Genomic DNA, 27,589 nt, shown 5'->3' on the forward strand with positions numbered 1-27,589 from the left:
CCGTGAGAGCCTCTAATGCAGCTATAGAAGGGGATTCAGCACTCCTCCTCTGATTGCCTCTCGAATTCCCATATTCAGCTTTATGGGTGGCTAAGTCATCAATGATCTTTCACCCCTTAGTCTCTCCCATATTCTCAGCAAATCGGCCATTGGCTGCAACATCCAAAATAGCCCTCTGATCGTCATACAGCCCGTTATAGAACTGATTGCAAAGACTCCATTTTTCGAACCCATGGTGCGGAATAGTTCGCACCAGCTTCTTGAAACGGACCCATGCTTCATGGAAGTTCTCATCAGGTCCATGTTTAAAGCTCGTAATCTGAGCTCTAATGGCATTCGTCTTCGAGGCAGAGAAGTATTTCTTGTAGAATGCCAGGGCCAAAGAATTCCAGTCGGTGATCCCATGAGCAGCTCGATCCAGATCTCTGTACCACTCCCTTGCAGCATCGCGGAGTGAGAATATAAACATAGTCTCCTTTATCTGGTCCTGGGTCACACCGGTCGGCGGGGGTATAGAGCAGCAATAATCAATAAATATCTCCATATGCTTGGCTGCATCTTCATTTGCAGCACCCCCGAACTGGTTTCTCTCAACCAAGTTGATATAGGAAGGCTTCGGTTAGAATTTCCTATCAGCTCCAGGTAATTCGAACCCCTTGTATAGATTTGCAGCTGTCGGCTCAGAGTGACTTGCTATGGTTGCTTCTTCAGCTATGACTGGAATTTCCGGAGATGTGACTGTCTCAGGTGAAGAAGTAGAAGCAGGAGATGTAGGTGGATCCTCCTCAAATAGAGCGTTCTCGTAGTAACTTGACAGAGTACTCAGCTCTTCCTCTGTCGGCAATACCCTTGATGATCGTCTCAACTCACGCAAGGATTTCTCAATCTCAGGATTGAACGGTACTAGTTCACCCCCCTGTGACCTGCGCATAGGAAGAAACTACAAAAAGAATATAAGAAAAGTTTAAGGAACGGATGTCCCTTAAACTAAGAAAGACTAAAAATAAGACAACTAAAAATTAGAACAATTGCCTCCCCGGCAACGGCGCCAAAATTTGATACCCGTCGTTGTGAGTACCAAAAATAATATTTATATTTCCTATTAAGACTAACAGAAGCTAGTGGTAACAGGGTCGAACCACAGGGAGGCGAATGTAATTAATAATTGTCCAATTTAGTCTAAGGTAACGATTGTGGGGGTTGATTTGATTTGGTCTATAACTAAAGGCGAAAAACAAATAAACTAAATAAACGGATAAAACAGATAAAAGAAGGGTACTAGGATGGTCGGTTCACTATATTTTCAGCGGCAGCAAACTAAGTAGGTCTAAATCAAACACATGAGGTGGGAAACAAGAGGTCCTCTCGGTCCACTCTTAACAGATAGCATCTTTCGATCTCACTATAAGTCCCTAATATCACTAACACTGACTTTCGTCCTGAAAAGTGACTGATAATCTAAACTTTACCTATCTTTCGATCTCAGCATAGTTTAGTCATTTTAATTGGTAATCTAACAACTGTCCCTATCTCTCGATCTAATGGGTCAGTCATTGATGTGACCATAATTAGCGCATATTTAACCCCCAAATTAGCCTTGTTCCCATGCTTTTTAGTGCATATTTGGGTCATTTATTGTCTTTAGTTCTTTGTTTTGCATATTCTTTGAGATTTTGATCCCTTGGTAGGAAAGGAGTGCAAATCTTGCATTTTCATGGCAAAACGAGACTAAATTGATTGAATTCAATGACCAAACATCAAGGAAAGACAAGATTAAAAGGCCTTTGTACATATGATAGTAGATGAGCAATGTTGAGAAAGGATCCTTGCATCCCCGAGGAAATCCCCAAGGATTTTATGAAGAAAAGGGAAGAAAAGAAGAAGAAACCGTGCTGAGCTACAATCCGGGCGGATTGTCCTGAATCCGCCCGTCCTCCACAAGCACAATCCATGCGTCTTCCTTCAAAGACGCCCGGGTTAGCAGCCACGGAATCCGCCTGGATTCCCATGAAGACGCCCGTCTTCCCCTGCCTGAATCCGCCCGTCCCGACACCAATACGCACGGATTCCAGTACAGCGAAATTTCGTCTTCTCCAAGCTAAAAAAGAAAGAATCCCTTCCTTCGAAAAATACCGGCTCCTCCCTCCTCAATCTAAAAAGTGTAATTACTAGTTTAGCCCTTAGTTAACCCTAATGCATCCACCTAATTTCCACTATAAATACCCCATTAGTCTAATTAGAAGAGCATGTTCTTCTTATCAATATTTAGAGTAGTTAATATCAATCAAATCTCTCTTTAGTATTGTAATCAACAATTAATCAAGTTCTAATACAAATTTTATTTCCTTAATCTCTCTTTTGTTCATCCTTTATTTTGGGTAATTGAAGATTATTTGGGTTATTATTGAGAGATTGACAACCTCTCAATCAAGCATCAAGTACTTCTTTTATTCTTTGCTTTATTATTGTAATCATTAGTAGGTATAATTCTCTTAATCCCTTTTTAATTATTGTTAATCACTTTCATTTATTCATCATGTTTCCTTTTGTTGGTATGATTGACAACCTTGCTAGCATGATCAACATGATAATGAGTGAGTAGTGACCTAGCTAGGGTTAATGGGTAATTAGGGGAAACCAACATGGGGAATGATTCATGCTTAAATTAATATGCTTTCATGGTTTATTTGCTTGCTTGTTTTTATCTCAACTCATGCACATGTTATGTTTGATGAAATGTGAGCCTATGAATCCTTGCATTTTTTTTACCCATCACCTATGTTTTCAATGAGACTTGTAAGACATAAACCAACTCGAGTCTCATTAGACCATGCATGTTGTTGAGTAGGGAAGACTAAGTCGACTTGTAGGTGTTGTACAATCTAATCGATTCGGCTCCGGGACCCTTACTTTCCTAGGATTGTAAGATATAACCCAACTCAATCCATCTCAACAATAATTGCTTGCTTATAATTTGAGAACATGTTTGTATGATCAATTCCCATGATTCCCTTATGACTCCATGACACCCTAGTGCTTTTTATTAATTGTTTACAACCCTTTCAATTCATCTTGCTTATTTATTTTCATTGCTATTTAGTTAGTGACCTTCTACATCAACCCAAATTGTGACATCCCTAAGACACCACTAGTTTCAATAGAAATCTCATCTCAATTCCCGTCCCTTGGGATCCGACCTTTACTTGCTTCTTTACTAATTGTAGAGTTGTTTGTGAAGCTATAAATTGTGTTTTGATTCGGACGTGACCCAACGACAACATCTAATAAATTGTGAACACGAAACGGACCGATCAAAAATGGCGCCGTTGCCTGGGACGGTGTTAACTTGATTTAGATTTTCTTAGATTGTTATTAGTTGTGTCTTTCTTTGCCTTGGGAAGTAAAACTCCTCAAGGTTTGTTCTAATTGTTTTCGAGTTGTTTGATATTTTGCATGTCTAGAAGGTCACAAGGTGATTTGTTACCTTTTGACCATGAAATTGAAAGGACCTTGACAAACAATAGGAGATTTGCTAGGAGAAATTTGAGAGATATTAGTGAGGTAGTGGATATTCAACCAACTATTGAGTTCATCAACCCTTTTGCAAGAGAAGGTGAGGAGAACTCAACACAAGATACCCCACAAAATCAACCTATAATGCCTAAATTTTCATCACATTCCGTACCCACCGAGGAGAACCTACCCAATGGTACTCCCACACCACAATATTTGACCGGAAATTTTATTGCCAAATCCGCCTTTATCCAATTAGTCGAAAGGAGCCAATTTGGGGGGATTCCTAGTGAAGACCCTCATTCTCAAATGGAAACCTTTTGTGACTATTGTGATGCGATTTCTCAAACCGGTGTAACTCAAGACCAAATTCGATGGGTCTTATTTCCTTTTTCCCTAATCGGCACCGCGAAACAATGGTTGAAGGGCCTTGATAAGGCCACTCTCGGAATAGATTCTTGGAAGAAGTTGGCTCTAACTTTCTACAAAAAGTTCTACCCACCTGAAAAGACTAACATGATAAGAGCTAAAATTACGGGTTTTAAGCAAAGGAATGAAGAATCTTTGTATGAAGCTTGGGAGCGGTTCAAGGGAATTTGTCGCTCATGTCCTCACCATGGACTTAGCGAGTGGTTCTTGGTACAACAATTTTGGAACGGTTTATATGAAGATTCAAGGAACATTCTCAACATGGGATCAAATGGAATGTTAACCGAAGTTGATGACAATCAAACATGGAACAAGATTGAGGAAATGGCGGTCCATAACTCACAATATAGTAGACCTCGCAAGGCTCCATTTTTCGAACCCATGGTGCGGAATAGTTCGCACCAGCTTCTTGAAACGGACCCATGCTTCATGGAAGTTCTCATCAGGTCCATGTTTAAAGCTCGTAATCTGAGCTCTAATGGCATTCGTCTTCGAGGCAGAGAAGTATTTCTTGTAGAATGCCAGGGCCAAAGAATTCCAGTCGGTGATCCCATGAGCAGCTCGATCCAGATCTCTGTACCACTCCCTTGCAGCATCGCGGAGTGAGAATATAAACATAGTCTCCTTTATCTGGTCCTGGGTCACACCGGTCGGCGGGGGTATAGAGCAGCAATAATCAATAAATATCTCCATATGCTTGGCTGCATCTTCATTTGCAGCACCCCCGAACTGGTTTCTCTCAACCAAGTTGATATAGGAAGGCTTCGGTTAGAATTTCCTATCAGCTCCAGGTAATTCGAACCCCTTGTATAGATTTGCAGCTGTCGGCTCAGAGTGACTTGCTATGGTTGCTTCTTCAGCTATGACTGGAATTTCCGGAGATGTGACTGTCTCAGGTGAAGAAGTAGAAGCAGGAGATGTAGGTGGATCCTCCTCAAATAGAGCGTTCTCGTAGTAACTTGACAGAGTACTCAGCTCTTCCTCTGTCGGCAATACCCTTGATGATCGTCTCAACTCACGCAAGGATTTCTCAATCTCAGGATTGAACGGTACTAGTTCACCCCCCTGTGACCTGCGCATAGGAAGAAACTACAAAAAGAATATAAGAAAAGTTTAAGGAACGGATGTCCCTTAAACTAAGAAAGACTAAAAATAAGACAACTAAAAATTAGAACAATTGCCTCCCCGGCAACGGCGCCAAAATTTGATACCCGTCGTTGTGAGTACCAAAAATAATATTTATATTTCCTATTAAGACTAACAGAAGCTAGTGGTAACAGGGTCGAACCACAGGGAGGCGAATGTAATTAATAATTGTCCAATTTAGTCTAAGGTAACGATTGTGGGGGTTGATTTGATTTGGTCTATAACTAAAGGCAGTAAAAGACAATAAACTAAATAAACGGATAAAACAGATAAAAGAAGGGTACTAGGATGGTCGGTTCACTATATTTTCAGCGGCAGCAAACTAAGTAGGTCTAAATCAAACACATGAGGTGGGAAACAAGAGGTCCTCTCGGTCCACTCTTAACAGATAGCATCTTTCGATCTCACTATAAGTCCCTAATATCACTAACACTGACTTTCGTCCTGAAAAGTGACTGATAATCTAAACTTTACCTATCTTTCGATCTCAGCATAGTTTAGTCATTTTAATTGGTAATCTAACAACTGTCCCTATCTCTCGATCTAATGGGTCAGTCATTGATGTGACCATAATTAGCGCATATTTAACCCCCAAATTAGCCTTGTTCCCATGCTTTTTAGTGCATATTTGGGTCATTTATTGTCTTTAGTTCTTTGTTTTGCATATTCTTTGAGATTTTGATCCCTTGGTAGGAAAGGAGTGCAAATCTTGCATTTTCATGGCAAAACGAGACTAAATTGATTGAATTCAATGACCAAACATCAAGGAAAGACAAGATTAAAAGGCCTTTGTACATATGATAGTAGATGAGCAATGTTGAGAAAGGATCCTTGCATCCCCGAGGAAATCCCCAAGGATTTTATGAAGAAAAGGGAAGAAAAGAAGAAGAAACCGTGCTGAGCTACAATCCGGGCGGATTGTCCTGAATCCGCCCGTCCTCCACAAGCACAATCCATGCGTCTTCCTTCAAAGACGCCCGGGTTAGCAGCCACGGAATCCGCCTGGATTCCCATGAAGACGCCCGTCTTCCCCTGCCTGAATCCGCCCGTCCCGACACCAATACGCACGGATTCCAAAGACAAAATAAATTTCGTCTTCTCCAAGCTAAAAAAGAAAGAATCCCTTCCTTCGAAAAATACCGGCTCCTCCCTCCTCAATCTAAAAAGTGTAATTACTAGTTTAGCCCTTAGTTAACCCTAATGCATCCACCTAATTTCCACTATAAATACCCCATTAGTCTAATTAGAAGAGCATGTTCTTCTTATCAATATTTAGAGTAGTTAATATCAATCAAATCTCTCTTTAGTATTGTAATCAACAATTAATCAAGTTCTAATACAAATTTTATTTCCTTAATCTCTCTTTTGTTCATCCTTTATTTTGGGTAATTGAAGATTATTTGGGTTATTATTGAGAGATTGACAACCTCTCAATCAAGCATCAAGTACTTCTTTTATTCTTTGCTTTATTATTGTAATCATTAGTAGGTATAATTCTCTTAATCCCTTTTTAATTATTGTTAATCACTTTCATTTATTCATCATGTTTCCTTTTGTTGGTATGATTGACAACCTTGCTAGCATGATCAACATGATAATGAGTGAGTAGTGACCTAGCTAGGGTTAATGGGTAATTAGGGAAACCAACATGGGGAATGATTCATGCTTAAATTAATATGCTTTCATGGTTTATTTGCTTGCTTGTTTTTATCTCAACTCATGCACATGTTATGTTTGATGAAATGTGAGCCTATGAATCCTTGCATTTTTTTACCCATCACCTATGTTTTCAATGAGACTTGTAAGACATAAACCAACTCGAGTCTCATTAGACCATGCATGTTGTTGAGTAGGGAAGACTAAGTCGACTTGTAGGTGTTGTACAATCTAATCGATTCGGCTCCGGGACCCTTACTTTCCTAGGATTGTAAGATATAACCCAACTCAATCCATCTCAACAATAATTGCTTGCTTATAATTTGAGAACATGTTTGTATGATCAATTCCCATGATTCCCTTATGACTCCATGACACCCTAGTGCTTTTTATTAATTGTTTACAACCCTTTCAATTCATCTTGCTTATTTATTTTCATTGCTATTTAGTTAGTGACCTTCTACATCAACCCAAATTGTGACATCCCTAAGACACCACTAGTTTCAATAGAAATCTCATCTCAATTCCCGTCCCTTGGGATCCGACCTTTACTTGCTTCTTTACTAATTGTAGAGTTGTTTGTGAAGCTATAAATTGTGTTTTGATTCGGACGTGACCCAACGACAACATCTAATAAATTGTGAACACGAAACGGACCGATCAAAAATGGCGCCGTTGCCGGGGACGGTGTTAACTTGATTTAGATTTTCTTACATTGTTATTAGTTGTGTCTTTCTTTGCCTTGGGGAAGTAAAACTCCTCAAGGTTTGTTCTAATTGTTTTCGAGTTGTTTGATATTTTGCATGTCTAGAAGGTCACAAGGTGATTTGTTACCTTTTGACCATGAAATTGAAAGGACCTTGACAAACAATAGGAGATTTGCTAGGAGAAATTTGAGAGATATTAGTGAGGTAGTGGATATTCAACCAACTATTGAGTTCATCAACCCTTTTGCAAGAGAAGGTGAGGAGAACTCAACACAAGATACCCCACAAAATCAACCTATAATGCCTAAATTTTCATCACATTCCGTACCCACCGAGGAGAACCTACCCAATGGTACTCCCACACCACAATATTTGACCGGAAATTTTATTGCCAAATCCGCCTTTATCCAATTAGTCGAAAGGAGCCAATTTGGGGGGATTCCTAGTGAAGACCCTCATTCTCAAATGGAAACCTTTTGTGACTATTGTGATGCGATTTCTCAAACCGGTGTAACTCAAGACCAAATTCGATGGGTCTTATTTCCTTTTTCCCTAATCGGCACCGCGAAACAATGGTTGAAGGGCCTTGATAAGGCCACTCTCGGAATAGATTCTTGGAAGAAGTTGGCTCTAACTTTCTACAAAAAGTTCTACCCACCTGAAAAGACTAACATGATAAGAGCTAAAATTACGGGTTTTAAGCAAAGGAATGAAGAATCTTTGTATGAAGCTTGGGAGCGGTTCAAGGGAATTTGTCGCTCATGTCCTCACCATGGACTTAGCGAGTGGTTCTTGGTACAACAATTTTGGAACGGTTTATATGAAGATTCAAGGAACATTCTCAACATGGGATCAAATGGAATGTTAACCGAAGTTGATGACAATCAAACATGGAACAAGATTGAGGAAATGGCGGTCCATAACTCACAATATAGTAGACCTCGCAAGGCTCCATTTTTCGAACCCATGGTGCGGAATAGTTCGCACCAGCTTCTTGAAACGGACCCATGCTTCATGGAAGTTCTCATCAGGTCCATGTTTAAAGCTCGTAATCTGAGCTCTAATGGCATTCGTCTTCGAGGCAGAGAAGTATTTCTTGTAGAATGCCAGGGCCAAAGAATTCCAGTCGGTGATCCCATGAGCAGCTCGATCCAGATCTCTGTACCACTCCCTTGCAGCATCGCGGAGTGAGAATATAAACATAGTCTCCTTTATCTGGTCCTGGGTCACACCGGTCGGCGGGGGTATAGAGCAGCAATAATCAATAAATATCTCCATATGCTTGGCTGCATCTTCATTTGCAGCACCCCCGAACTGGTTTCTCTCAACCAAGTTGATATAGGAAGGCTTCGGTTAGAATTTCCTATCAAGCTCCAGGTAATTCGAACCCCTTGTATAGATTTGCAGCTGTCGGCTCAGAGTGACTTGCTATGGTTGCTTCTTCAGCTATGACTGGAATTTCCGGAGATGTGACTGTCTCAGGTGAAGAAGTAGAAGCAGGAGATGTAGGTGGATCCTCCTCAAATAGAGCGTTCTCGTAGTAACTTGACAGAGTACTCAGCTCTTCCTCTGTCGGCAATACCCTTGATGATCGTCTCAACTCACGCAAGGATTTCTCAATCTCAGGATTGAACGGTACTAGTTCACCCCCCTGTGACCTGCGCATAGGAAGAAACTACAAAAAGAATATAAGAAAAGTTTAAGGAACGGATGTCCCTTAAACTAAGAAAGACTAAAAATAAGACAACTAAAAATTAGAACAATTGCCTCCCCGGCAACGGCGCCAAAATTTGATACCCGTCGTTGTGAGTACCAAAAATAATATTTATATTTCCTATTAAGACTAACAGAAGCTAGTGGTAACAGGGTCGAACCACAGGGAGGCGAATGTAATTAATAATTGTCCAATTTAGTCTAAGGTAACGATTGTGGGGGTTGATTTGATTTGGTCTATAACTAAAGGCAGTAAAAGACAATAAACTAAATAAACGGATAAAACAGATAAAAGAAGGGTACTAGGATGGTCGGTTCACTATATTTTCAAATGCGGCGAAAAACTAAGTAGGTCTAAATCAAACACGTGAGGCGGGAAACAAGAGGTCCTCTCGGTCCACTCTTAACAGATAGCATCTTTCGATCTCACTATAAGTCCCTAATATCACTAACACTGACTTTCGTCCTGAAAAGTGACTGATAATCTAAACTTTACCTATCTTTCGATCTCAGCATAGTTTAGTCATTTTAATTGGTAATCTAACAACTGTCCCTATCTCTCGATCTAATGGGTCAGTCATTGATGTGACCATAATTAGCGCATATTTAACCCCCAAATTAGCCTTGTTCCCATGCTTTTTAGTGCATATTTGGGTCATTTATTGTCTTTAGTTCTTTGTTTTGCATATTCTTTGAGATTTTGATCCCTTGGTAGGAAAGGAGTGCAAATCTTGCATTTTCATGGCAAAACGAGACTAAATTGATTGAATTCAATGACCAAACATCAAGGAAAGACAAGATTAAAAGGCCTTTGTACATATGATAGTAGATGAGCAATGTTGAGAAAGGATCCTTGCATCCCCGAGGAAATCCCCAAGGATTTTATGAAGAAAAGGGAAGAAAAGAAGAAGAAAAACCGTCTTTGAGCTACAATCCGAGCGGATTGTCCCGAATCCGCCCGTCCTCCACAAGCACAATCCATGCGTCTTCCTTCAAAGACGCCCGGGTTAGCAGCCACGGAATCCGCCGGATTCCCATGAAGACGCCCGTCTTCCCCGCTGAATCCGCCCGTCCCGACACCAATACGCACGGATTCCAAAGATCTGAAATTTCGTCTTCTCCAAGCTAAAAAGAAAGAATCCCTTCCTTCGAAAAATACCGCTCCTCCTCCTCAATCTAAAAAGTGTAATTACTAGTTTAGCCCTTAGTTAACCCTAATGCATCCACCTAATTTCCACTATAAATACCCCATTAGTCTAATTAGAAGAGCATGTTCTTCTTATCAATATTTAGAGTAGTTAATATCAATCAAATCTCTCTTTAGTATTGTAATCAACAATTAATCAAGTTCTAATACAAATTTTATTTCCTTAATCTCTCTTTTGTTCATCCTTTATTTTGGGTAATTGAAGATTATTTGGGTTATTATTGAGAGATTGACAACCTCTCAATCAAGCATCAAGTACTTCTTTTATTCTTTGCTTTATTATTGTAATCATTAGTAGGTATAATTCTCTTAATCCCTTTTTAATTATTGTTAATCACTTTCATTTATTCATCATGTTTCCTTTTGTTGGTATGATTGACAACCTTGCTAGCATGATCAACATGATAATGAGTGAGTAGTGACCTAGCTAGGGTTAATGGGTAATTAGGGGAAACCAACATGGGGAATGATTCATGCTTAAATTAATATGCTTTCATGGTTTATTTGCTTGCTTGTTTTTATCTCAACTCATGCACATGTTATGTTTGATGAAATGTGAGCCTATGAATCCTTGCATTTTTTTACCCATCACCTATGTTTTCAATGAGACTTGTAAGACATAAACCAACTCGAGTCTCATTAGACCATGCATGTTGTTGAGTAGGGAAGACTAAGTCGACTTGTAGGTGTTGTACAATCTAATCGATTCGGCTCCGGGACCCTTACTTTCCTAGGATTGTAAGATATAACCCAACTCAATCCATCTCAACAATAATTGCTTGCTTATAATTTGAGAACATGTTTGTATGATCAATTCCCATGATTCCCTTATGACTCCATGACACCCTAGTGCTTTTTATTAATTGTTTACAACCCTTTCAATTCATCTTGCTTATTTATTTTCATTGCTATTTAGTTAGTGACCTTCTACATCAACCCAAATTGTGACATCCCTAAGACACCACTAGTTTCAATAGAAATCTCATCTCAATTCCCGTCCCTTGGGATCCGACCTTTACTTGCTTCTTTACTAATTGTAGAGTTGTTTGTGAAGCTATAAATTGTGTTTTGATTCGGACGTGACCCAACGACAACATCTAATAAATTGTGAACACGAAACGGACCGATCAAAAATGGCGCCGTTGCCGGGACGGTGTTAACTTGATTTAGATTTTCTTACATTGTTATTAGTTGTGTCTTTCTTTGCCTTGGGGAAGTAAAACTCCTCAAGGTTTGTTCTAATTGTTTTCGAGTTGTTTGATATTTTGCATGTCTAGAAGGTCACAAGGTGATTTGTTACCTTTTGACCATGAAATTGAAAGGACCTTGACAAACAATAGGAGATTTGCTAGGAGAAATTTGAGAGATATTAGTGAGGTAGTGGATATTCAACCAACTATTGAGTTCATCAACCCTTTTGCAAGAGAAGGTGAGGAGAACTCAACACAAGATACCCCACAAAATCAACCTATAATGCCTAAATTTTCATCACATTCCGTACCCACCGAGGAGAACCTACCCAATGGTACTCCCACACCACAATATTTGACCGGAAATTTTATTGCCAAATCCGCCTTTATCCAATTAGTCGAAAGGAGCCAATTTGGGGGGATTCCTAGTGAAGACCCTCATTCTCAAATGGAAACCTTTTGTGACTATTGTGATGCGATTTCTCAAACCGGTGTAACTCAAGACCAAATTCGATGGGTCTTATTTCCTTTTTCCCTAATCGGCACCGCGAAACAATGGTTGAAGGGCCTTGATAAGGCCACTCTCGGAATAGATTCTTGGAAGAAGTTGGCTCTAACTTTCTACAAAAAGTTCTACCCACCTGAAAAGACTAACATGATAAGAGCTAAAATTACGGGTTTTAAGCAAAGGAATGAAGAATCTTTGTATGAAGCTTGGGAGCGGTTCAAGGGAATTTGTCGCTCATGTCCTCACCATGGACTTAGCGAGTGGTTCTTGGTACAACAATTTTGGAACGGTTTATATGAAGATTCAAGGAACATTCTCAACATGGGATCAAATGGAATGTTAACCGAAGTTGATGACAATCAAACATGGAACAAGATTGAGGAAATGGCGGTCCATAACTCACAATATAGTAGACCTCGCAAGGCTACTAGAGGAGGAAGGCATGAAGTGGACTCCGTTACTCAATTGGGTGCTCAACTTAGTGCTCACATTGACACAATCAATTTGAAGTTTGAACAAGCTATGGCTAGACTTGAAGAAGCCTCAAAATCACCAAAACATCATGTTAATGTCATGACGACATCCTCATCAATCCCAAGTGGGATATGTGAGAATTGTGGAACTTTGGGGCATGACCAAAGTGAATGTAGGGGAACAAATGAACAAGTGAATGCTTTCCAAGCATACAAGAGTGGTACCTCTTATTCCAACTATTACAATGAAAACACCAAGTTTCGTCCAAATCTCTCATACAAAAGCCAAAATGTTCAAAACCCTCAAACAACATACACCCCACCTCCCATGAGAAACCAAAATCAAAGACCCTTTTTCAACCAAAACCAAGGTTACCAAAATCAAAATCCATACAATCACCAAAATGACCAAGGTTTTGATGTTCAAAAAGCGGTCCTCCAAATGCAAAAGAATCAACAAGAGTTTTTCACTCAAATGCAAAAAGATAGTCAAGCAAAGGAAACCACCATCAACAACATTCTAGCTCACACCAAGATGTTGGAAACACAATTGACTCAACTAGCATCTTCAAGCTCACAAAGACAAAAGGGGCAATTACCACCTCAAAGCAATCCCCCAAGACATGAAACGGTTAGTGCCATTCACTTGAGAAGTGGTACAAGGTATGAAGCACCGAAGAAGCAAGTTGAGGATGAAGTTGTGGAAGCTAATGATAAGGAAGAAATTGTGCAAAACTCCAAAGATGGAGAATCATCAAAAGAAGAAATTTCAAAGAAAAATGAAGACAAGGCCAAGGAGAAGGAGCCCATTGTTATTAGACTTCCTTTTCCAAGTCGTCAAGCCAAGCCCAAATTTGATGACCAACTTGGAAAGTTTATGGAAATTGTGAAGAATTTGGAAGTCATGAAAGACATCCTCACAAAGAAGAAGTCGATCCGGAAACTTGCGACTATCGCCTTCACTAAGGTGAGTAGTGCAATACTTCAGAGAGTTCACCTCCAAAACTAAAGGATCCGGGACGCTTCTCAATACCGTGTACCATTGGCGACACCACGATCAACAAAGCCTTATGTGATCTAGGGGCTAGTGTGAGTGTTATGCCGTACTCGGTAAGTAAAAGGTTGGGGATGGGAGAGCTTAAATGCACCAATATCACACTCCAAATGGCCGATAGATCGACGACGACACCATTAGGGATATGGGAAGATGTCCCCATACGAATTGGGAAGTTTTTCATCCCGGTGGACTTTGTCATTGTTGATATGGAGGAAGATTCCAACATTCCAATCATTCTAGGAAGACCCTTCTTACACACCGCGGGTGCGGTGATTGATGTAAAACATGGTGAGCTCACTCTAGAAGTGGGAGATGAGAGTATAACTTTTAATCTTGATAAGACTATGAGAGCTCCCCGTTTACATGAACCGTGTTTTATGATCGATCATTATAGTCGGAAGGATGAAAGGAAGAAGTCGGAACTCCAATGGAAGAAGAAAATTGAAGATGCTCCATTCAAAGAGCAAGTGAATTGTGACAAAGAGAGCTTACAAAGCTCATCAAAGACAACCAACGAAGAAGATGGCCTCATTGGCCAAGAAAAAGAAATGGGAAAGTTGTCTCCATCAAATCAAGAGATTTTCAATGATCAACTTAATGAAGTATGTGGTCTTTGGGATGACGAATTTGAAGGGATTTTTAATCCCTACATTGGTAATGCCATCGATAAAGACCGACAACAAGGGCCAAGGTCTATTGAAGACCTCTATCATGATAATGAACAAGCGTTTGATTACTTTTTCAAGGTGTTGAGCAACATCAACAACACCTTGAACATGCCCCCTTGACATCTCATCAAGAATGAGAGTTTGGTGGAGTCCTCCCTAAACCACCATTTGTAAATATTTCTAACTCCCTAACTTGCATTTCAATTCTTATATTGCATTTTTGTCATTTTTGGATTTTTATACTTTGATCAAGATAATTATCATGTTTGAGAGAAGTGAGGGAGGGACTAATAATTTCAATTAATGTGTAGTGCTTTAGCTTAGTGTGGGGATGGCAATTGCCTAGGCTATCCATGCCTTAGTAGTGCACCCACAATGAAGAACACAAGATATGAAGAAGAATGGAAGAATGACAAGGGATATGCATTGTACACGGATGGAACTGAATCCGGGTACAAAGGGGTCGAATCCGAGCGGATTCAGGAGAATTCGCCCGTCTTCAAGCAATCCGGACGTATTTGGTAGAAGACGCACGTCCTGAATTGAGCTGAACTTTTGATATTTTTGACTGTCAGCGAATCCGGGCGTCCTGCATCCTAATCCGCCCGTCTTCAAAAATCCGCCCGTCCTGAAGGGAACACGCCCGTCTTCTTGGCTGAAGAAAACAAGAAAAATCCCTGTAAAGGAATCCGCCCGTCTTCGGCAGAAGACGCCCGTCCGTGTTTGCAAATCCGAGCGTCTTCACTGAAAGACGCCCGTCTTTAGGCGAGTTTTTCCCAACCCAGAAAAGGCAGAATCCGCCCGTCCCGAGCAGAATCCGCCCGTCTTACCCCTGCAGTTCAAAATTTTCGGGTTTTATAAACTCCCTCCCACCTTCATTTCTTCATTCCTTCATTCATAACACTACTCATAACCCTCAAAACCCTCATCCTCTCCATCACAAAAACAAAATTCCTCAACAACATTCACCAAAATCAAATCAAAACATCCTTTTAACAACAAATCAATCACTCCTTTTTCAACAAAAATCAAAACCAAGCACAAAATCTTCAACCTTTGAGTCGATTTTTGAATTCATAAAGGCAAAGCCTTTCATCTTTAAATCGATTTGGGTGTACTAGAAATTGAAGATTTTTCACTCCTTTCTTGGTTAATTCATCAATGGCAAGGACTAAGGGAGCAACAAAGGCAACAAAGGCAAAGGCACCAAAGGCAAAAACACTTTCATTAAGGCAAAAGACTCTTCAAGCAAAGAAAGCATTGGCTATGGTGGTAGCAAACCCAAACTTGGAAGTGCAACAACAACAACAACCTCCCATGGGAGCAACAACATCTACTACTCCGGAAATTGATCAACTTGCAAACTATCCGGAGAGGTTGATGATAACATTGATGAGGAAGCAAGTGAAGAAGGAGAAGAGGATGATGAGCAAGGTGAAGAAGAAGGTGAAGAAGCGAATGAAGAGGGAAGTGGCAATGAGACCACTTCTAATGAGGAAGATGATGATAGTGATGATATGATGGAAGATTAGCAAGCTTTGGAGGCTCCTACCCTCTCAAGGTTTGTCTATTTCTCTCTTTGTTTTATTTATTTTTCTTGATCATTGTTGGAGTATTCCTAGCACCATAGAGGACTAACACCTCGGCCCCATTGAGGTGTTCTCATTTTATTGTTCCCACCTTTCAAAATCCAAATTGACAAAATTAGTTTCATGCATTGCATAGTGTGTGCATGAACTACACTCATCCTTGGACATTAGCAATAATGTCTAGTTCGGTTTGGGGAAGTTAATGCATACACAACGGGAGGTAATCTAAATTATCCTCTCCGTCATAAACAAAAACCATGCATCATGTAGTGTAGATTAGTATAGCTTGCATTTAGTGTAGAAATCATGCATCATATTTGCATAATTTCCCATCATTTTGGCCATTGAGGACAATGCCCATATTAGTGTGGGGATGGGGAATTCTAACTTAACTTTTATTTAAAAATCCAAAAAATTGAAAAATTTCAAAAAAATTCATAAAAATTTGAAAATTGAAAAATCCAAAAACATGTTTATTCCTTTTGTAGTGTAGTTATATATATATTGTATATATTGTTGTATATATTGTGTTTGTTCTATCCTTGTTCACATTGATTGACTACGCCACATCCGAGACATGAGGATCATGAAGACCGCATGGTATGATCTTTCCAATCTCCTTTTTCCTCTTTATGTTAATGACTATGTGACTTTATTTTGATTGATGCGCTATAACAATGTGAATTTAGTACTTGCATTTAGTTTATATGTCATATTAGTTGATAGAATCACTTGCATTAGGATGTATATATTAGTTGCATCATGGCATATAGTTGAATTTAGATAAAACATTTTGAAAAGTGCCTAATTGAGAACTTTGACAAGAGCAACTAAGCCATTACAAATACTTTTTCAACTTAAGACTTTGTCTACTAGAATGGTAGTAAAACACCCTAGATAGTGTCATACTAGTGTCTTTTGACCCATGACCCAGAGCCTAGTCAAGGGTTTGCATGTGAGTCACCTATCCAACCCCGTGATGCGATGTGGACTTGGTTAACTTGTCTAGGTGACCTTGATTGACCTTGTGGTAAGGCAACCCAAAAATACTTTCTATCAATAAGTTTGAAGTGCTCATTTCAAAGAATTTTGTCATGTGGAAGTAATTTAATGCCAAGAAAACCTCAAATGTTATGAAATTTTGAAATGTTGAGAAATTTAGTTGTTTTGATGGAGGCATACCACTTCGATGTGCTTTGGAGCGGGATCAATTGAATTGGGCCCCCACACGGTTGTGAATTCAGCCGCCCAGAGACAGAGTGACTATCACCCCGAAAATCTATTGTCTAGAGGTTAACCGGTTGCCTAATAAGCGATTGGCGAAAGCAAAGAACACTAGCCCGGAAGGGACAAACCCCATCTTAAATTTTTGAAATATGAAAGTTAAATGAGGACAATTTTTGAATACCAGTCATATCCACCCTTGTTTATAAAGATTTGAGCATTTCATTCCCAAAAAGCCTTTTTGTCAAACCACTTTGTCGAGCTTGGGACGATCCATGACCTTTACTTTTGTAGAGAATTCGAGACTTGTCATGTCATATGCTACTAGCATCATAGGGATCATCATTCCACCACCATCCGATCGCTCTTGACGAAAGCATTTGGAAATTGAGGACGAAAGTAGTCTAGTTTAACACCACTTGGAGGTGATTTAGTGCCATCCTCTTAGCCTTAGTAATTTGTTGAACTAGTATTTATGAAGGATTATATGCTCTTAAATTTGTTCTCTTTTAGTTGCCTCCGCCGCTTGATGAGGAAGTGGCTATTCCTTTTGTAGATGCATCCATTATTCGTTTTTGTGTGTTTAATGTTTGGATGTGTCGCCATTTTGGCAAGACCTACCTTGCCTTGCAAGAAGGCATCCTACCTCATGGTTGTCTTGTTGTGAGTTGAAGGGGCGGAGTGAGACCCGCTAATTGTCTCATATCGGCTATGTTATTAGGTTAGTTTAAATAATGGTCCTAGTCTTTGTCACCTCTTTACTCGGGACGAGCAAATGTTCGATTTGGGGATATTTGATGTGACCATAGTTAGCGCATATTTAGCCCCCGAATTAGCCTTGTTCCCATGCTTTTTAGTACATATTTGGGTCATTTAATGTCTTTAGTTCTTTGTTTTGCATATTATTTGAGATTTTGATCCCTTGGTAGGAAAGAAGTGCAAATCTTGCATTTTTATGGCAAAACGAGACTAAATTAATTGAATTCAATGACCAAGCATCAAGGAAAGACAAGATTAGAAGGCCTTTGTACATATGATAGTAGATGAGCAATGTTGAGAAAGGATCCTTGCATCCCCGAGGAAATCCCCAAGGATTTTATGAAGAAAAGGGAAGAAAAGAAGAAGAAACCGTGCTGAGCTAGAATCTGAGCGGATTGTCCTGAATCCGCCCGTCTTCCACAAGCACAATCTGTGCGTCTTCCTTCAAAGACGCCCGGGTTAGCAGCCACGGAATCCGCCCGGATTCCCATGAAGACGCCCGTCTTCCCCTGCCTGAATCCGCCCGTCCCGACTCCAATACGCACGGATTCCAATACAGTGAAATTTCATCTTCTCCAAGCTACAAAGAAAGAAGCCCTTCCTTTGAAAAATACCGGCTTCTCCCTGCTCAATCTAAAAAGTGTAATTACTAGTTTAGCCCTTAGTTAACCCTAATGCATCCACCTAATTTCCACTATAAATACCCCATTAGTCTAATTAGAAGAGCATGTTCTTCTTATCAATATTTAGAGTAGTTAATATCAATCAAATCTCTCTTTAGTATTGTAATCAACAATTAATCAAGTTCTAATACAAGTTTTATTTCCTTAATCTCTCTTTTGTTCATCCTTTATTTTGGGTAATTGAAGATTATTTGGGTTATTATTGGGAGATTGACAACCTCTCAATCAAGCATCAAGTACTTCTTTTATTCTTTGCTTTATTATTGGAATCATTAGTAGGTATAATTCTCTTAATCCCTTTTTAATTATTGTTAATCACTTTCATTTATTCATCATGTTTCCTTTTGTTGGTATGATTGACAACCTTGCTAGCATGATCAATATGATAATGAGTGAGTAGTGATCTAGCTAGGGTTAATGGGTAATTAGGGGAAACCAACATGGGGAATGATTTATGCTTAAATTAATATGCTTTCATGGTTTATTTGCTTGCTTGTTTTGATCTCAACTCATGCACATGTTATGTTTCATGAAATGTGAGCCTATGAATCCTTGCATTTTTTTACCCATCACCTATCTTTTCAATGAGACTTGTAAGACATAAACCAACTCGAGTCTCATTAGACCATGCATGTTGTTGAGTAGGGAAGACTAAGTCGACTTGTAGGTGTTGTACAATCTAATCGATTCGGCTCCGGGACCCAAACTTTCCTAGGATTGTAAGATATAACCCAACTCAATCCATCACAATAATAATTTCTTGCTTATAATTTGAGAACATGTTTGTATGATCAATTCCCATGATTCCCCTATGACCCCATGACACCCTAGTGATTTTTATCAATTGTTTACAACCCTTTTAATTCATCTTGCTTATTTATTTTCATTGTTATTTAGTTAGTGACCTTCTACATCAACCCAAATTGTGACACCCCTAAGACACCACTAGTTTCAATAGAAATCTCATGTCAATTCCCGTCCCTTGGGATCCGACCTTTACTTGCCTCTTTACTAATTGTAGAGTTGTTTGTGAAGCTATAAATTGTGTTTTGATTCGGACGTGACCCAACGACAACATCTATTAAATTGTGAACACGAAACGGACCGATCAGTCATATCCTAAACATTCAACTAGTCGTGTGCACTCGATTCGTCGAATAAAGAATTAAAACAATTAAAACGAAGGTAAAAACCTCACGTGACCAGTCGATCGACCAGGTATGGCGGTCGATCGACTGACTCGCGATCTCAGTCCATGTTAATTCTACGCCGCCTAATCTATAGTTCCCCTACATCCTAGCACAAGCAATTTAGCTACTCATACTGAAATTAAAGGCAACAATAAAATTGGCTAAATAAACTACAGAATTCATGATTAATACGGAGAAATAAACAATTAACATAAGATGGCAATTCGGCTTTGGGGAAACTGATCTAACAATTATACAACTATGAATGAATGCAAAATAACTGAATAAAACTAGAGAATACTGTGTGAATTGCGAAGGAAAAGAACAAAGTCGAATGCCAAAGTGAATTGTATTCAATACCGAAATAATCCTTAAACCCTAATTAATATTCTAAAAACTGATGAAACTGAATGTAAAACTTGATAATTTTCTGAATGCTTAATCTGTAAACCTAGCTTACGTTATATAGAATACAACGTAGTTCCTATTCTAAAACCTAATGTATCATGGGCTTCAAGTTCCTCGATCTTTTAATTCTCGTCTGATTAGCGGTGTGGTCGATCGACTATGGTGACCGGTCGATCGACTACACGTGCTGAACAGTAGTCTCTGGATGTCGTGGGTTGGTCGATCGACTGAAGGCAGTGGTCGATCAACTGAAGTAGGTGACACTTGACTTCTAACTTTTCGTGGATTTGCCTTTTGGGCTTTGAAATGCGCACCAAGCTCGTTCCTTAAGTGAATACTTCACGTCAAATGAAATGCAAGATACTCGGGGACGGATTTAGCTTAATTTCCGCTGAATTCTTCACATTTCTGCAATAATGTACAAAAACACGAAAATAGACGGAAATAGGGGAAATAGTAGCATAAACTACATAAATGAGCTCTGAAATGCGTGTAAAATAGGGTATGAAACATCATATAAATGACACGCACATTACCTTAAGTCGGAAATAGAATAGAAAGAGTAAAAGCGAGAACAAATCCGAGGACAAAATTAGCACAAATCACCCAAGTTTTACGTTGAGAGAGAAAATTTGAGAAGTTTATGTATAGCAAGAAGAAGAACGAGGCATGGAAATAGAATAAGAGAAAGTTATAGGTTTCCGGAAAAAGAGTGTTGAACCGCGATAAGAAGTACTCGGTCGAGTACTAAACCTACTCGGTCGAGTACTTGGTCTACTCGGTCGAGTACTCATAATTGTGTTTTAAGCTAACTACTGACCTCTGAGTACTCGGTCGAGTGCCTATATACACGGTGGAGTTTCGCTTAGTCGGTCGAGTATCCAATGTACTCGACCTCGGTCGAGTATACCTGTACCGTAACGGAAATTGAAAATTTTATGAATAATTCCCCTGCAAAACAACAACATTGTTCGGAGTTCCACTCATTAGGAACTCGTCACGCTTAGACCTTACTTCTATCAAACATTAGACAACTTTTCAGCTATGCACCCCATGACGACTTACTTACACAACATATATCACATGTCAAAAAATTCCTTTAACAGAAACTAATCACGTCACATGCACACATGGCAAACTTGATTATGTCACCAACACCGTGTAAACGGTTCCATACACATACAAGTCTCTACCCCGTTCATGCACAAGTTACAGTGGCCACAAGCTAGATAACATGATGACTCGATTCCCCTTCACGTTCCGTAAGCAACATAACCATCAACACCTACTAAACCAACTACTCATAATCCCTGAATGGATCACCACAGTTTTGGAAACAACAATGGGGTCAGTCTACTGTATAACCAAGATAAGAATACACAATACAAACTATACAACCAATTCAGCTACAGTATCCATCTCCACACCATTAACAATCAACAACTGACTACACACTTAAATGTGTAGTCCTGCCAGATTACCCATCACAATAGGTAATTCTCACCGCCAGTCAGGGACGAAGCTAAGGTGAAATTAAGACCTGGGCTGATTTCGACTTCTTATATACAAGGAATTTTTGATTAGATAACTTACGAAACATACAAATTAATATGTATTTTCACGGAATTATTAAATTATACATTGGTTTTTTAAACGGACTTACTCCATATTTTATATATAAAGCGTAAATCGGTTAGACAAATCTAAAATATAAATGATAATAAAACTATTTTAAGACGGTATTATTATAAACTAAGGTGAGACGAAAGACATGAAACAATCACTATTGCAGTAATGGTAAAATTGTTTACTAAATTAGGACCATTCATGATGATAAAAATGGTTCCCTTACTTAGTTATAAAAAGAAATCCTAGTTGACGTTTTAAATATAATAGTTCAATTCGTCGAGGCGTTGAGTATATTCGACGCTAAATAATAAAACTATAAAAATAGAAAAATAAAAATAAAATCTGAAAAGTAGCGTTACAAGGAGTCGAACACGCATCTTTTGAGAGGTCTGAATTATTTAGGGAGGTATTTACCACTGTGCCACAACAGATTATTGCTATAATTACTGCCATTTATTATACTTATGCTTGAAAAGTTCACCCGGGCCGTGGCCCATCCGGCTAGGGTTGAGCTTCGTCTCTACCGCCAGTGGGGGACCGCAGCCATGCCCACCTAAGCACTGCTCTTCAAAACGAGAGCATAACCCATGTCCATTAATGTCCACATTTCCCTTGTGACGGGAACCACAAGGGGTGAATCAAGGGCGTGAAGCCATTCCCGATGACGACTCCACTCAGTCGAGGAGGCACCTCGAGAACCACAACAACCAAACAACCAAACCAAATCATCCAATATATCACAATCACAATGATCATATTAAGCATGCCAATAAATCAACCATCATCATCTTATATTCAATTAATCAGGCAACTGAGTAGGAAAAACCCTACCTTTTCGATATTCCATGAGAGTGCATCCATTATACAAGCCAAGCAAGACTCCAGATTGAATCCTAAAGGTAGCAACCATATCCTATTACTAAACTATTCAAGATCTACTGAAATATGACAACTAATCACAAACTCACCTTGAGACGCAAACCGATGCCGACGACGGCGACAACTCGACAGATGACTCCATGCATAACCCATGTCCCTTCTCGGAGAAGTGTTCAAGGCCACCCAAAATGTGTAGAATGAGATGAGAGAATTGAGAGAGAGATTAGGTTTAGGAAAAGAGAAAAGGAACCGTCGAAAATGATTTTCATTTAAGATTCCGCGTTTTACAATAACGCGCTGACCAACGAGGTACTCAATCGAGTATAGACATACTCGGCCGAGTACGCCTCACTCGGTCGAGTATCTTAACTACTCGACCGAGTGGCCACTGCTTGGTCGAGTAACGAGTTACAATGGTCAACTAATCTCCTGCCACCCTTAATAAGGCTCTCCTTTCGTCAAAAGATCAGTCAACGGGTCTCTAACAGATCGAGTATTACAGGTAGTTTGTCAACAAAGGCAACTCCGCACTAGAAGGATCCGACCACAAAGAGTAAGCAATGTGACACCAAAAGCTAGGGAATACGTGAGGAACCAAGGGGCCAATGGGATAAAGCCCAATAATCTTCCAGAAGACGTGTTTCTTCCTCTTATTTGAAGCCATGAAACTATTCGAACCCTCCGACTACCTCTAAAAATGAACCGTATTCGCCATTTTAACCTTCACACCAGATGAAGAAGAAACAAGAACCTCCTCCTTCACAAGCTTCTCTCGCGCCCTCTTTAACTACGTAGTTAGCTCCGATTTTCCAAGTCATCATCACAAGTATGGAGTTGTTGTCTTCTGAAGAATGTTGAGGATGTGATGCACGCTGAAGCTTCCTCTGAGAAGCTTTTACTCTTTCTCATGCCGTAAACTGTTGATTTCGAGCTCGACTCTAATCAACAACCATCTAAAACTTGTCAGCCATCTTATTAAAAAGAAACCGCTAGAGACGAAAAACCAAGAAATAATTGAATAAAATAATACTCACTCCATTCAAGACCAAATACAACATTCTTTTTTTTACACTATTCATGAACGAATAGAATCTTTACGATTCCTTGCAATATGTAAGACAAAATATGGTCATGTGTGATCCTATTTGATTCATCTATAAAAGTACAATAAGAATATCAAATTTTTAAATTTTTTTTATAATATAAAATTAAAGATATTTACGTCGTAATTTGTATCTTGGTAAGTGTGTAAAAAAAATGTTGTATTTGGTTTTGAATGAAGGGAGTATTAAATTACTAAAAAGTGAAATTAGTGGAAAGACCATAAAAAAAGGAAAAAGTAAAAAATAAAAAAAATAGGTTGGATGCGAACCGTCACGCCCATACCTTGGTCCAATGTGACTGTTCCACTAATCTTATGCTTGGACATGGACTTTGAGCCGATGGTCTGGACTCATAATTGAAATAGTTACGTTTGGACCCCCGGTCTAAATGTGACTGTTTCACGTCCGGACCTAAGCTCGGACGTGAAATATTCAGGCCTGGCCTATGTTTGTGCGTTACTCGGGTTTAATTGGTACTCTAATTTTAATTGGCTAACTCTAATTACTAATCTATGAAAAAGTAACCATATTAATGAAAATGGTGCACAATTAAATCACTTACATAGTCAATTTGTTGTTAATTATGGTGGATTTGAAGTTTAGGCAAAGTCGATTTGTTATTGTCCACTGGAAATTTGAAGCTTTGAAAGCGGTTTTGAATTTTAATTTAGTGAGATGTTAGTATTTTGGGGTTTAATTAAAGGAAAGATAAGGTTGGGGCAAAATGAGTAGCTAACTTTATCGATGAAGTAAATTTTCGATAATAAATATCTATTACAAAAATATTGGAGAGGCGATTTCTCACTAAATTATTAAGAAACCAATTTTATAGTACCTCTCGTGTATTTTTCATACCCATATTATTATCGATTATGACTCAAAAAATCTCTTCTATTTGGTAGGTTTTCATAATAACTATATATATTTTATCATATATTGTAACTATTTTTATTAGTTTTATTTGAATAGTAAGCATCTACTTTATTAGTTTTTGTATCATTTTTTCACCAATTTATAATTAATCTCCCAATAAATTTATTGTGAGATCGTTAAGCACTATCTATTGGGCTTATCAGTGGATTCGTCTAATAAAAATAAAAAAGGGTTTTTCTACAAGGTAACCCCGTGTTTTCTCGAATCCTACATAATAACCCTATTTTTAATTTAACCCCATGTGGTAACCCTTTAGTCTATATAAACTAATAAGCATGACCTTTACTTTGTAATCTGTCAAATTTAAATGTTAAGTTGATGATGAGGCTATTTTCTTATGCTGACATGGAATCTCCCTCCTTTTTGCTTATTCTTTTGCTAAAACTTTTATGCTGGCCCTTCTATACTTCATTTTTCCTGTACTTCATTCTCCACTGCTCTTTTTTGAATTATTTCTTTTCCAACCTTTTTATTCAAGCAACCTTGATGATTAATATGATTGATTGAACATCTCTATCAAATTAAAGGAAAAGGAAGTAATAACTGATGAAATAGAAACCAACTGATGAAACAAGCATTTGAACACATTTTATATATTGGCAAAGTTGAGACATGTGTTTCATGCTCTTTCATCACAAAAAACAATCAAGGTATTCCCTCCCTCTTGCGAAAGCGGCAAAATAGCAGAGGTTTTTCTTCGAAGCAAAATAAATCATACAAAGTAGCTGATGAAACAATAAAAAAAAACAGTGATATTTCCTTCTTTTTGTTAATCTTCTTTGTTAGCATGCATTAGAAGCAGCCTTCCTCTTCCTTCCTTTACTTGGTTCTTGAGACTTGGTCTGTTGAGATGATGTACTTCCCATAACTGTTGCTTCTAAGTCATCCAATGTAGCAAAATTGGAAGTTGATGCTGTATTTAACATTTGCTTACCACGTTTCTTACTGAAATTTCCTTGAAGTTGTTGTCTTTCCCTTGCTGTGTATCCACCTTTGCAAGTTTTTGAATTATGTCCCAAGCACCCACACTTTTTGCACTTAATTGTTATAGACCTTTTACCCTTCCTTTGCTCCCCTGGCTCTCTTCTTCTATTTCTTGATGGTCTACCAATGGACCTCCTTAGTGTTGGAGGTTCCAAATAAGGGACATCAAAAACTTGCCACTGTGCTTTGTCAGGTATGGGGAGAATGGACAACTCATAGGTTTCTTTGTACCTCCTCACAGAGAACCAATCACTCACATAGTTGGCTGGATCCCTACCAGCTTCTAGTATTGCCCTAATGGCATGTTTACAAGGAATGCCACTTATTTGCCACACACCACATAAACAGGTCCTCAAAACCAAAGAGACGGGAAAGTAGAATTGACCATCACGAACCTCAAATCGACCATTCCCACTTGCAAAGTCATAACACAGTCTTGATTCTTTTTGCAGCTCTTTTAACCTTTGTAGTATGTTCGGACATACCCCTTCATCTTGCCATGACTGAGCTGCAGCTTGCCTCGAAGCATTCCTTACCATTGTCATTCTCCTAACACCTGTTAAATTGCAGCACTCGGTCGTCACTCACAGTTAGTTACCTTTCTTGTAAACATCTCATAAATGAATGAAAATAATTAAACTATGATGCCACTAACCTTCAAGTAAACTTATAACGGGATTTGTTCTATGCACCCCAAGAGTACTATTAAAACTCTCAACGAAATTGCTTGTGTTGTCTTCACAAGCCAGGTCTGGATTGAATTTGTGCTTAGTCCATTGTTCTTTGTCCCCCAAGTCAAGAAACCACCTTGCACATCCATTCCCTCCATGTTGAATAACTTTTTCCAAAGCTTTTTTGAATGTGTACTCTGATGTTGCATCCACAACCATCCAAAATAGCTTGTGCATTAGTATTCCAGGATACTCTTGCTTGAAATTTTTGCATAAATGTCGGGCACAAAACCTTCTGTATGCATCAGGCCAGACCATCTCCAAGGCTGGCTCAACACCCTAAGTATAAGGAACATAATGAGTAAGAAGCATTAATTAATGGGGAATATTAATGAATAATTAGTAAGAGCATTAATTAGTTACCTTTTGCCTATCAGAAATAATTGTCCAATTTGTCCTGCCACTCTCACTCACACATTGCTTTAAGAACATAAAGAAGTTAGACCAGCTGTCCTTATTTTCAGCTTCAACAACTCCAATTGCAACAGGAAACATTTCATTGTTCCCATCAAGGGCTACTGCAGATAACAATACACCACCATGATTTCCTTTGAGGTGTGCACCATCAACACCTATCAAACTTCTGCACCCTCTAATTAACCCCATGAACTGAGCATGAAAAGATATAAAGATGGACTTGAACTGCAAAGTCTTCTCTGGATTACCCATGTCAGTTCCACTACAGTGGGCAATACTACCATGGTTTGTCAATTTTATCATCTCACAATATTGACAAAGTAGTTTATAAGACTCATCATGTCCTCCATTAATTTCCCTCAATGCTATGTCCTTCATCTTGTATACTGAACTAGTGGCCATTTTCAATCCATATCTCTCCATTAGTAGGTCTTGAATTGAATTTGCAGAGATGATTGGGTTGGCCCTTATGTCTTCTATCATTTTCTTAGCCACCCAAACACATTGGCCATAGGGTTATTTGCCGAAACACCCACACATCCATGGTCGGGACTATTGATTGACTTAATGGCCCAAGTATTGCCATCGGGAAGGATTGAAGCATGTATCCTCCAACCACATTCTCAGCGTGGCACAAATAGTCGTGTATCTATTCCATTCAGATTTAACAACAACCAAATAAAAACCCTCTTGAACACAATAGTCTCTAAGAACATCTTTAAAATGCTCTTTATCCATAAATAGTTGCCAAGGCTTCAACTTAATAGCCCCAAACTGCTTGTTTTCATACAAT

The 27,589-nt window shown here is 39.0% G+C and overlaps 1 protein-coding gene and 6 non-coding genes across 7 annotated transcripts; 3 read left to right on the forward strand and 4 right to left on the reverse strand.

Moving 5' to 3' along the window:
• The first annotated feature begins 227 nt into the window (after window positions 1-227).
• Window positions 228-334, forward strand: LOC141615884 (small nucleolar RNA R71). The gene has a single exon (XR_012530273.1). It is a non-coding gene; the product is annotated as a small nucleolar RNA R71 (small nucleolar RNA).
• A 3,695-nt stretch (window positions 335-4,029) lies between these two features.
• LOC141616531 (small nucleolar RNA R71) lies at window positions 4,030-4,136 on the reverse strand. Its single transcript, XR_012530874.1, has one exon. It is a non-coding gene; the product is annotated as a small nucleolar RNA R71 (small nucleolar RNA).
• Window positions 4,137-4,318: 182 nt separating this feature from the next.
• Window positions 4,319-4,425, forward strand: LOC141615886 (small nucleolar RNA R71). Its single transcript, XR_012530274.1, has one exon. It is a non-coding gene; the product is annotated as a small nucleolar RNA R71 (small nucleolar RNA).
• Window positions 4,426-8,123: 3,698 nt separating this feature from the next.
• Window positions 8,124-8,230, reverse strand: LOC141616532 (small nucleolar RNA R71). Its single transcript, XR_012530875.1, has one exon. It is a non-coding gene; the product is annotated as a small nucleolar RNA R71 (small nucleolar RNA).
• Window positions 8,231-8,412: 182 nt separating this feature from the next.
• On the forward strand, window positions 8,413-8,519 carry LOC141615887 (small nucleolar RNA R71). Its single transcript, XR_012530275.1, has one exon. It is a non-coding gene; the product is annotated as a small nucleolar RNA R71 (small nucleolar RNA).
• Window positions 8,520-12,216: 3,697 nt separating this feature from the next.
• On the reverse strand, window positions 12,217-12,323 carry LOC141616533 (small nucleolar RNA R71). Its single transcript, XR_012530876.1, has one exon. It is a non-coding gene; the product is annotated as a small nucleolar RNA R71 (small nucleolar RNA).
• A 13,123-nt stretch (window positions 12,324-25,446) lies between these two features.
• On the reverse strand, window positions 25,447-27,279 carry LOC141614315 (uncharacterized). Its single transcript, XM_074433071.1, has 3 exons — window positions 26,743-27,279; window positions 26,304-26,658; window positions 25,447-26,204 (listed from the first exon to the last, which is right to left on the reverse strand). The coding sequence occupies exons 1-3, from the start codon at window positions 27,277-27,279 to the stop codon at window positions 25,447-25,449; spliced, it is 1,650 nt and encodes a 549-aa protein (XP_074289172.1).
• Window positions 27,280-27,589: the final 310 nt, after the last annotated feature.

The sequence above is a fragment of the Silene latifolia genome, chromosome 11, assembly GCF_048544455.1.
Source record: "Silene latifolia isolate original U9 population chromosome 11, ASM4854445v1, whole genome shotgun sequence".
Taxonomy (NCBI): domain Eukaryota; kingdom Viridiplantae; phylum Streptophyta; class Magnoliopsida; order Caryophyllales; family Caryophyllaceae; genus Silene; species Silene latifolia.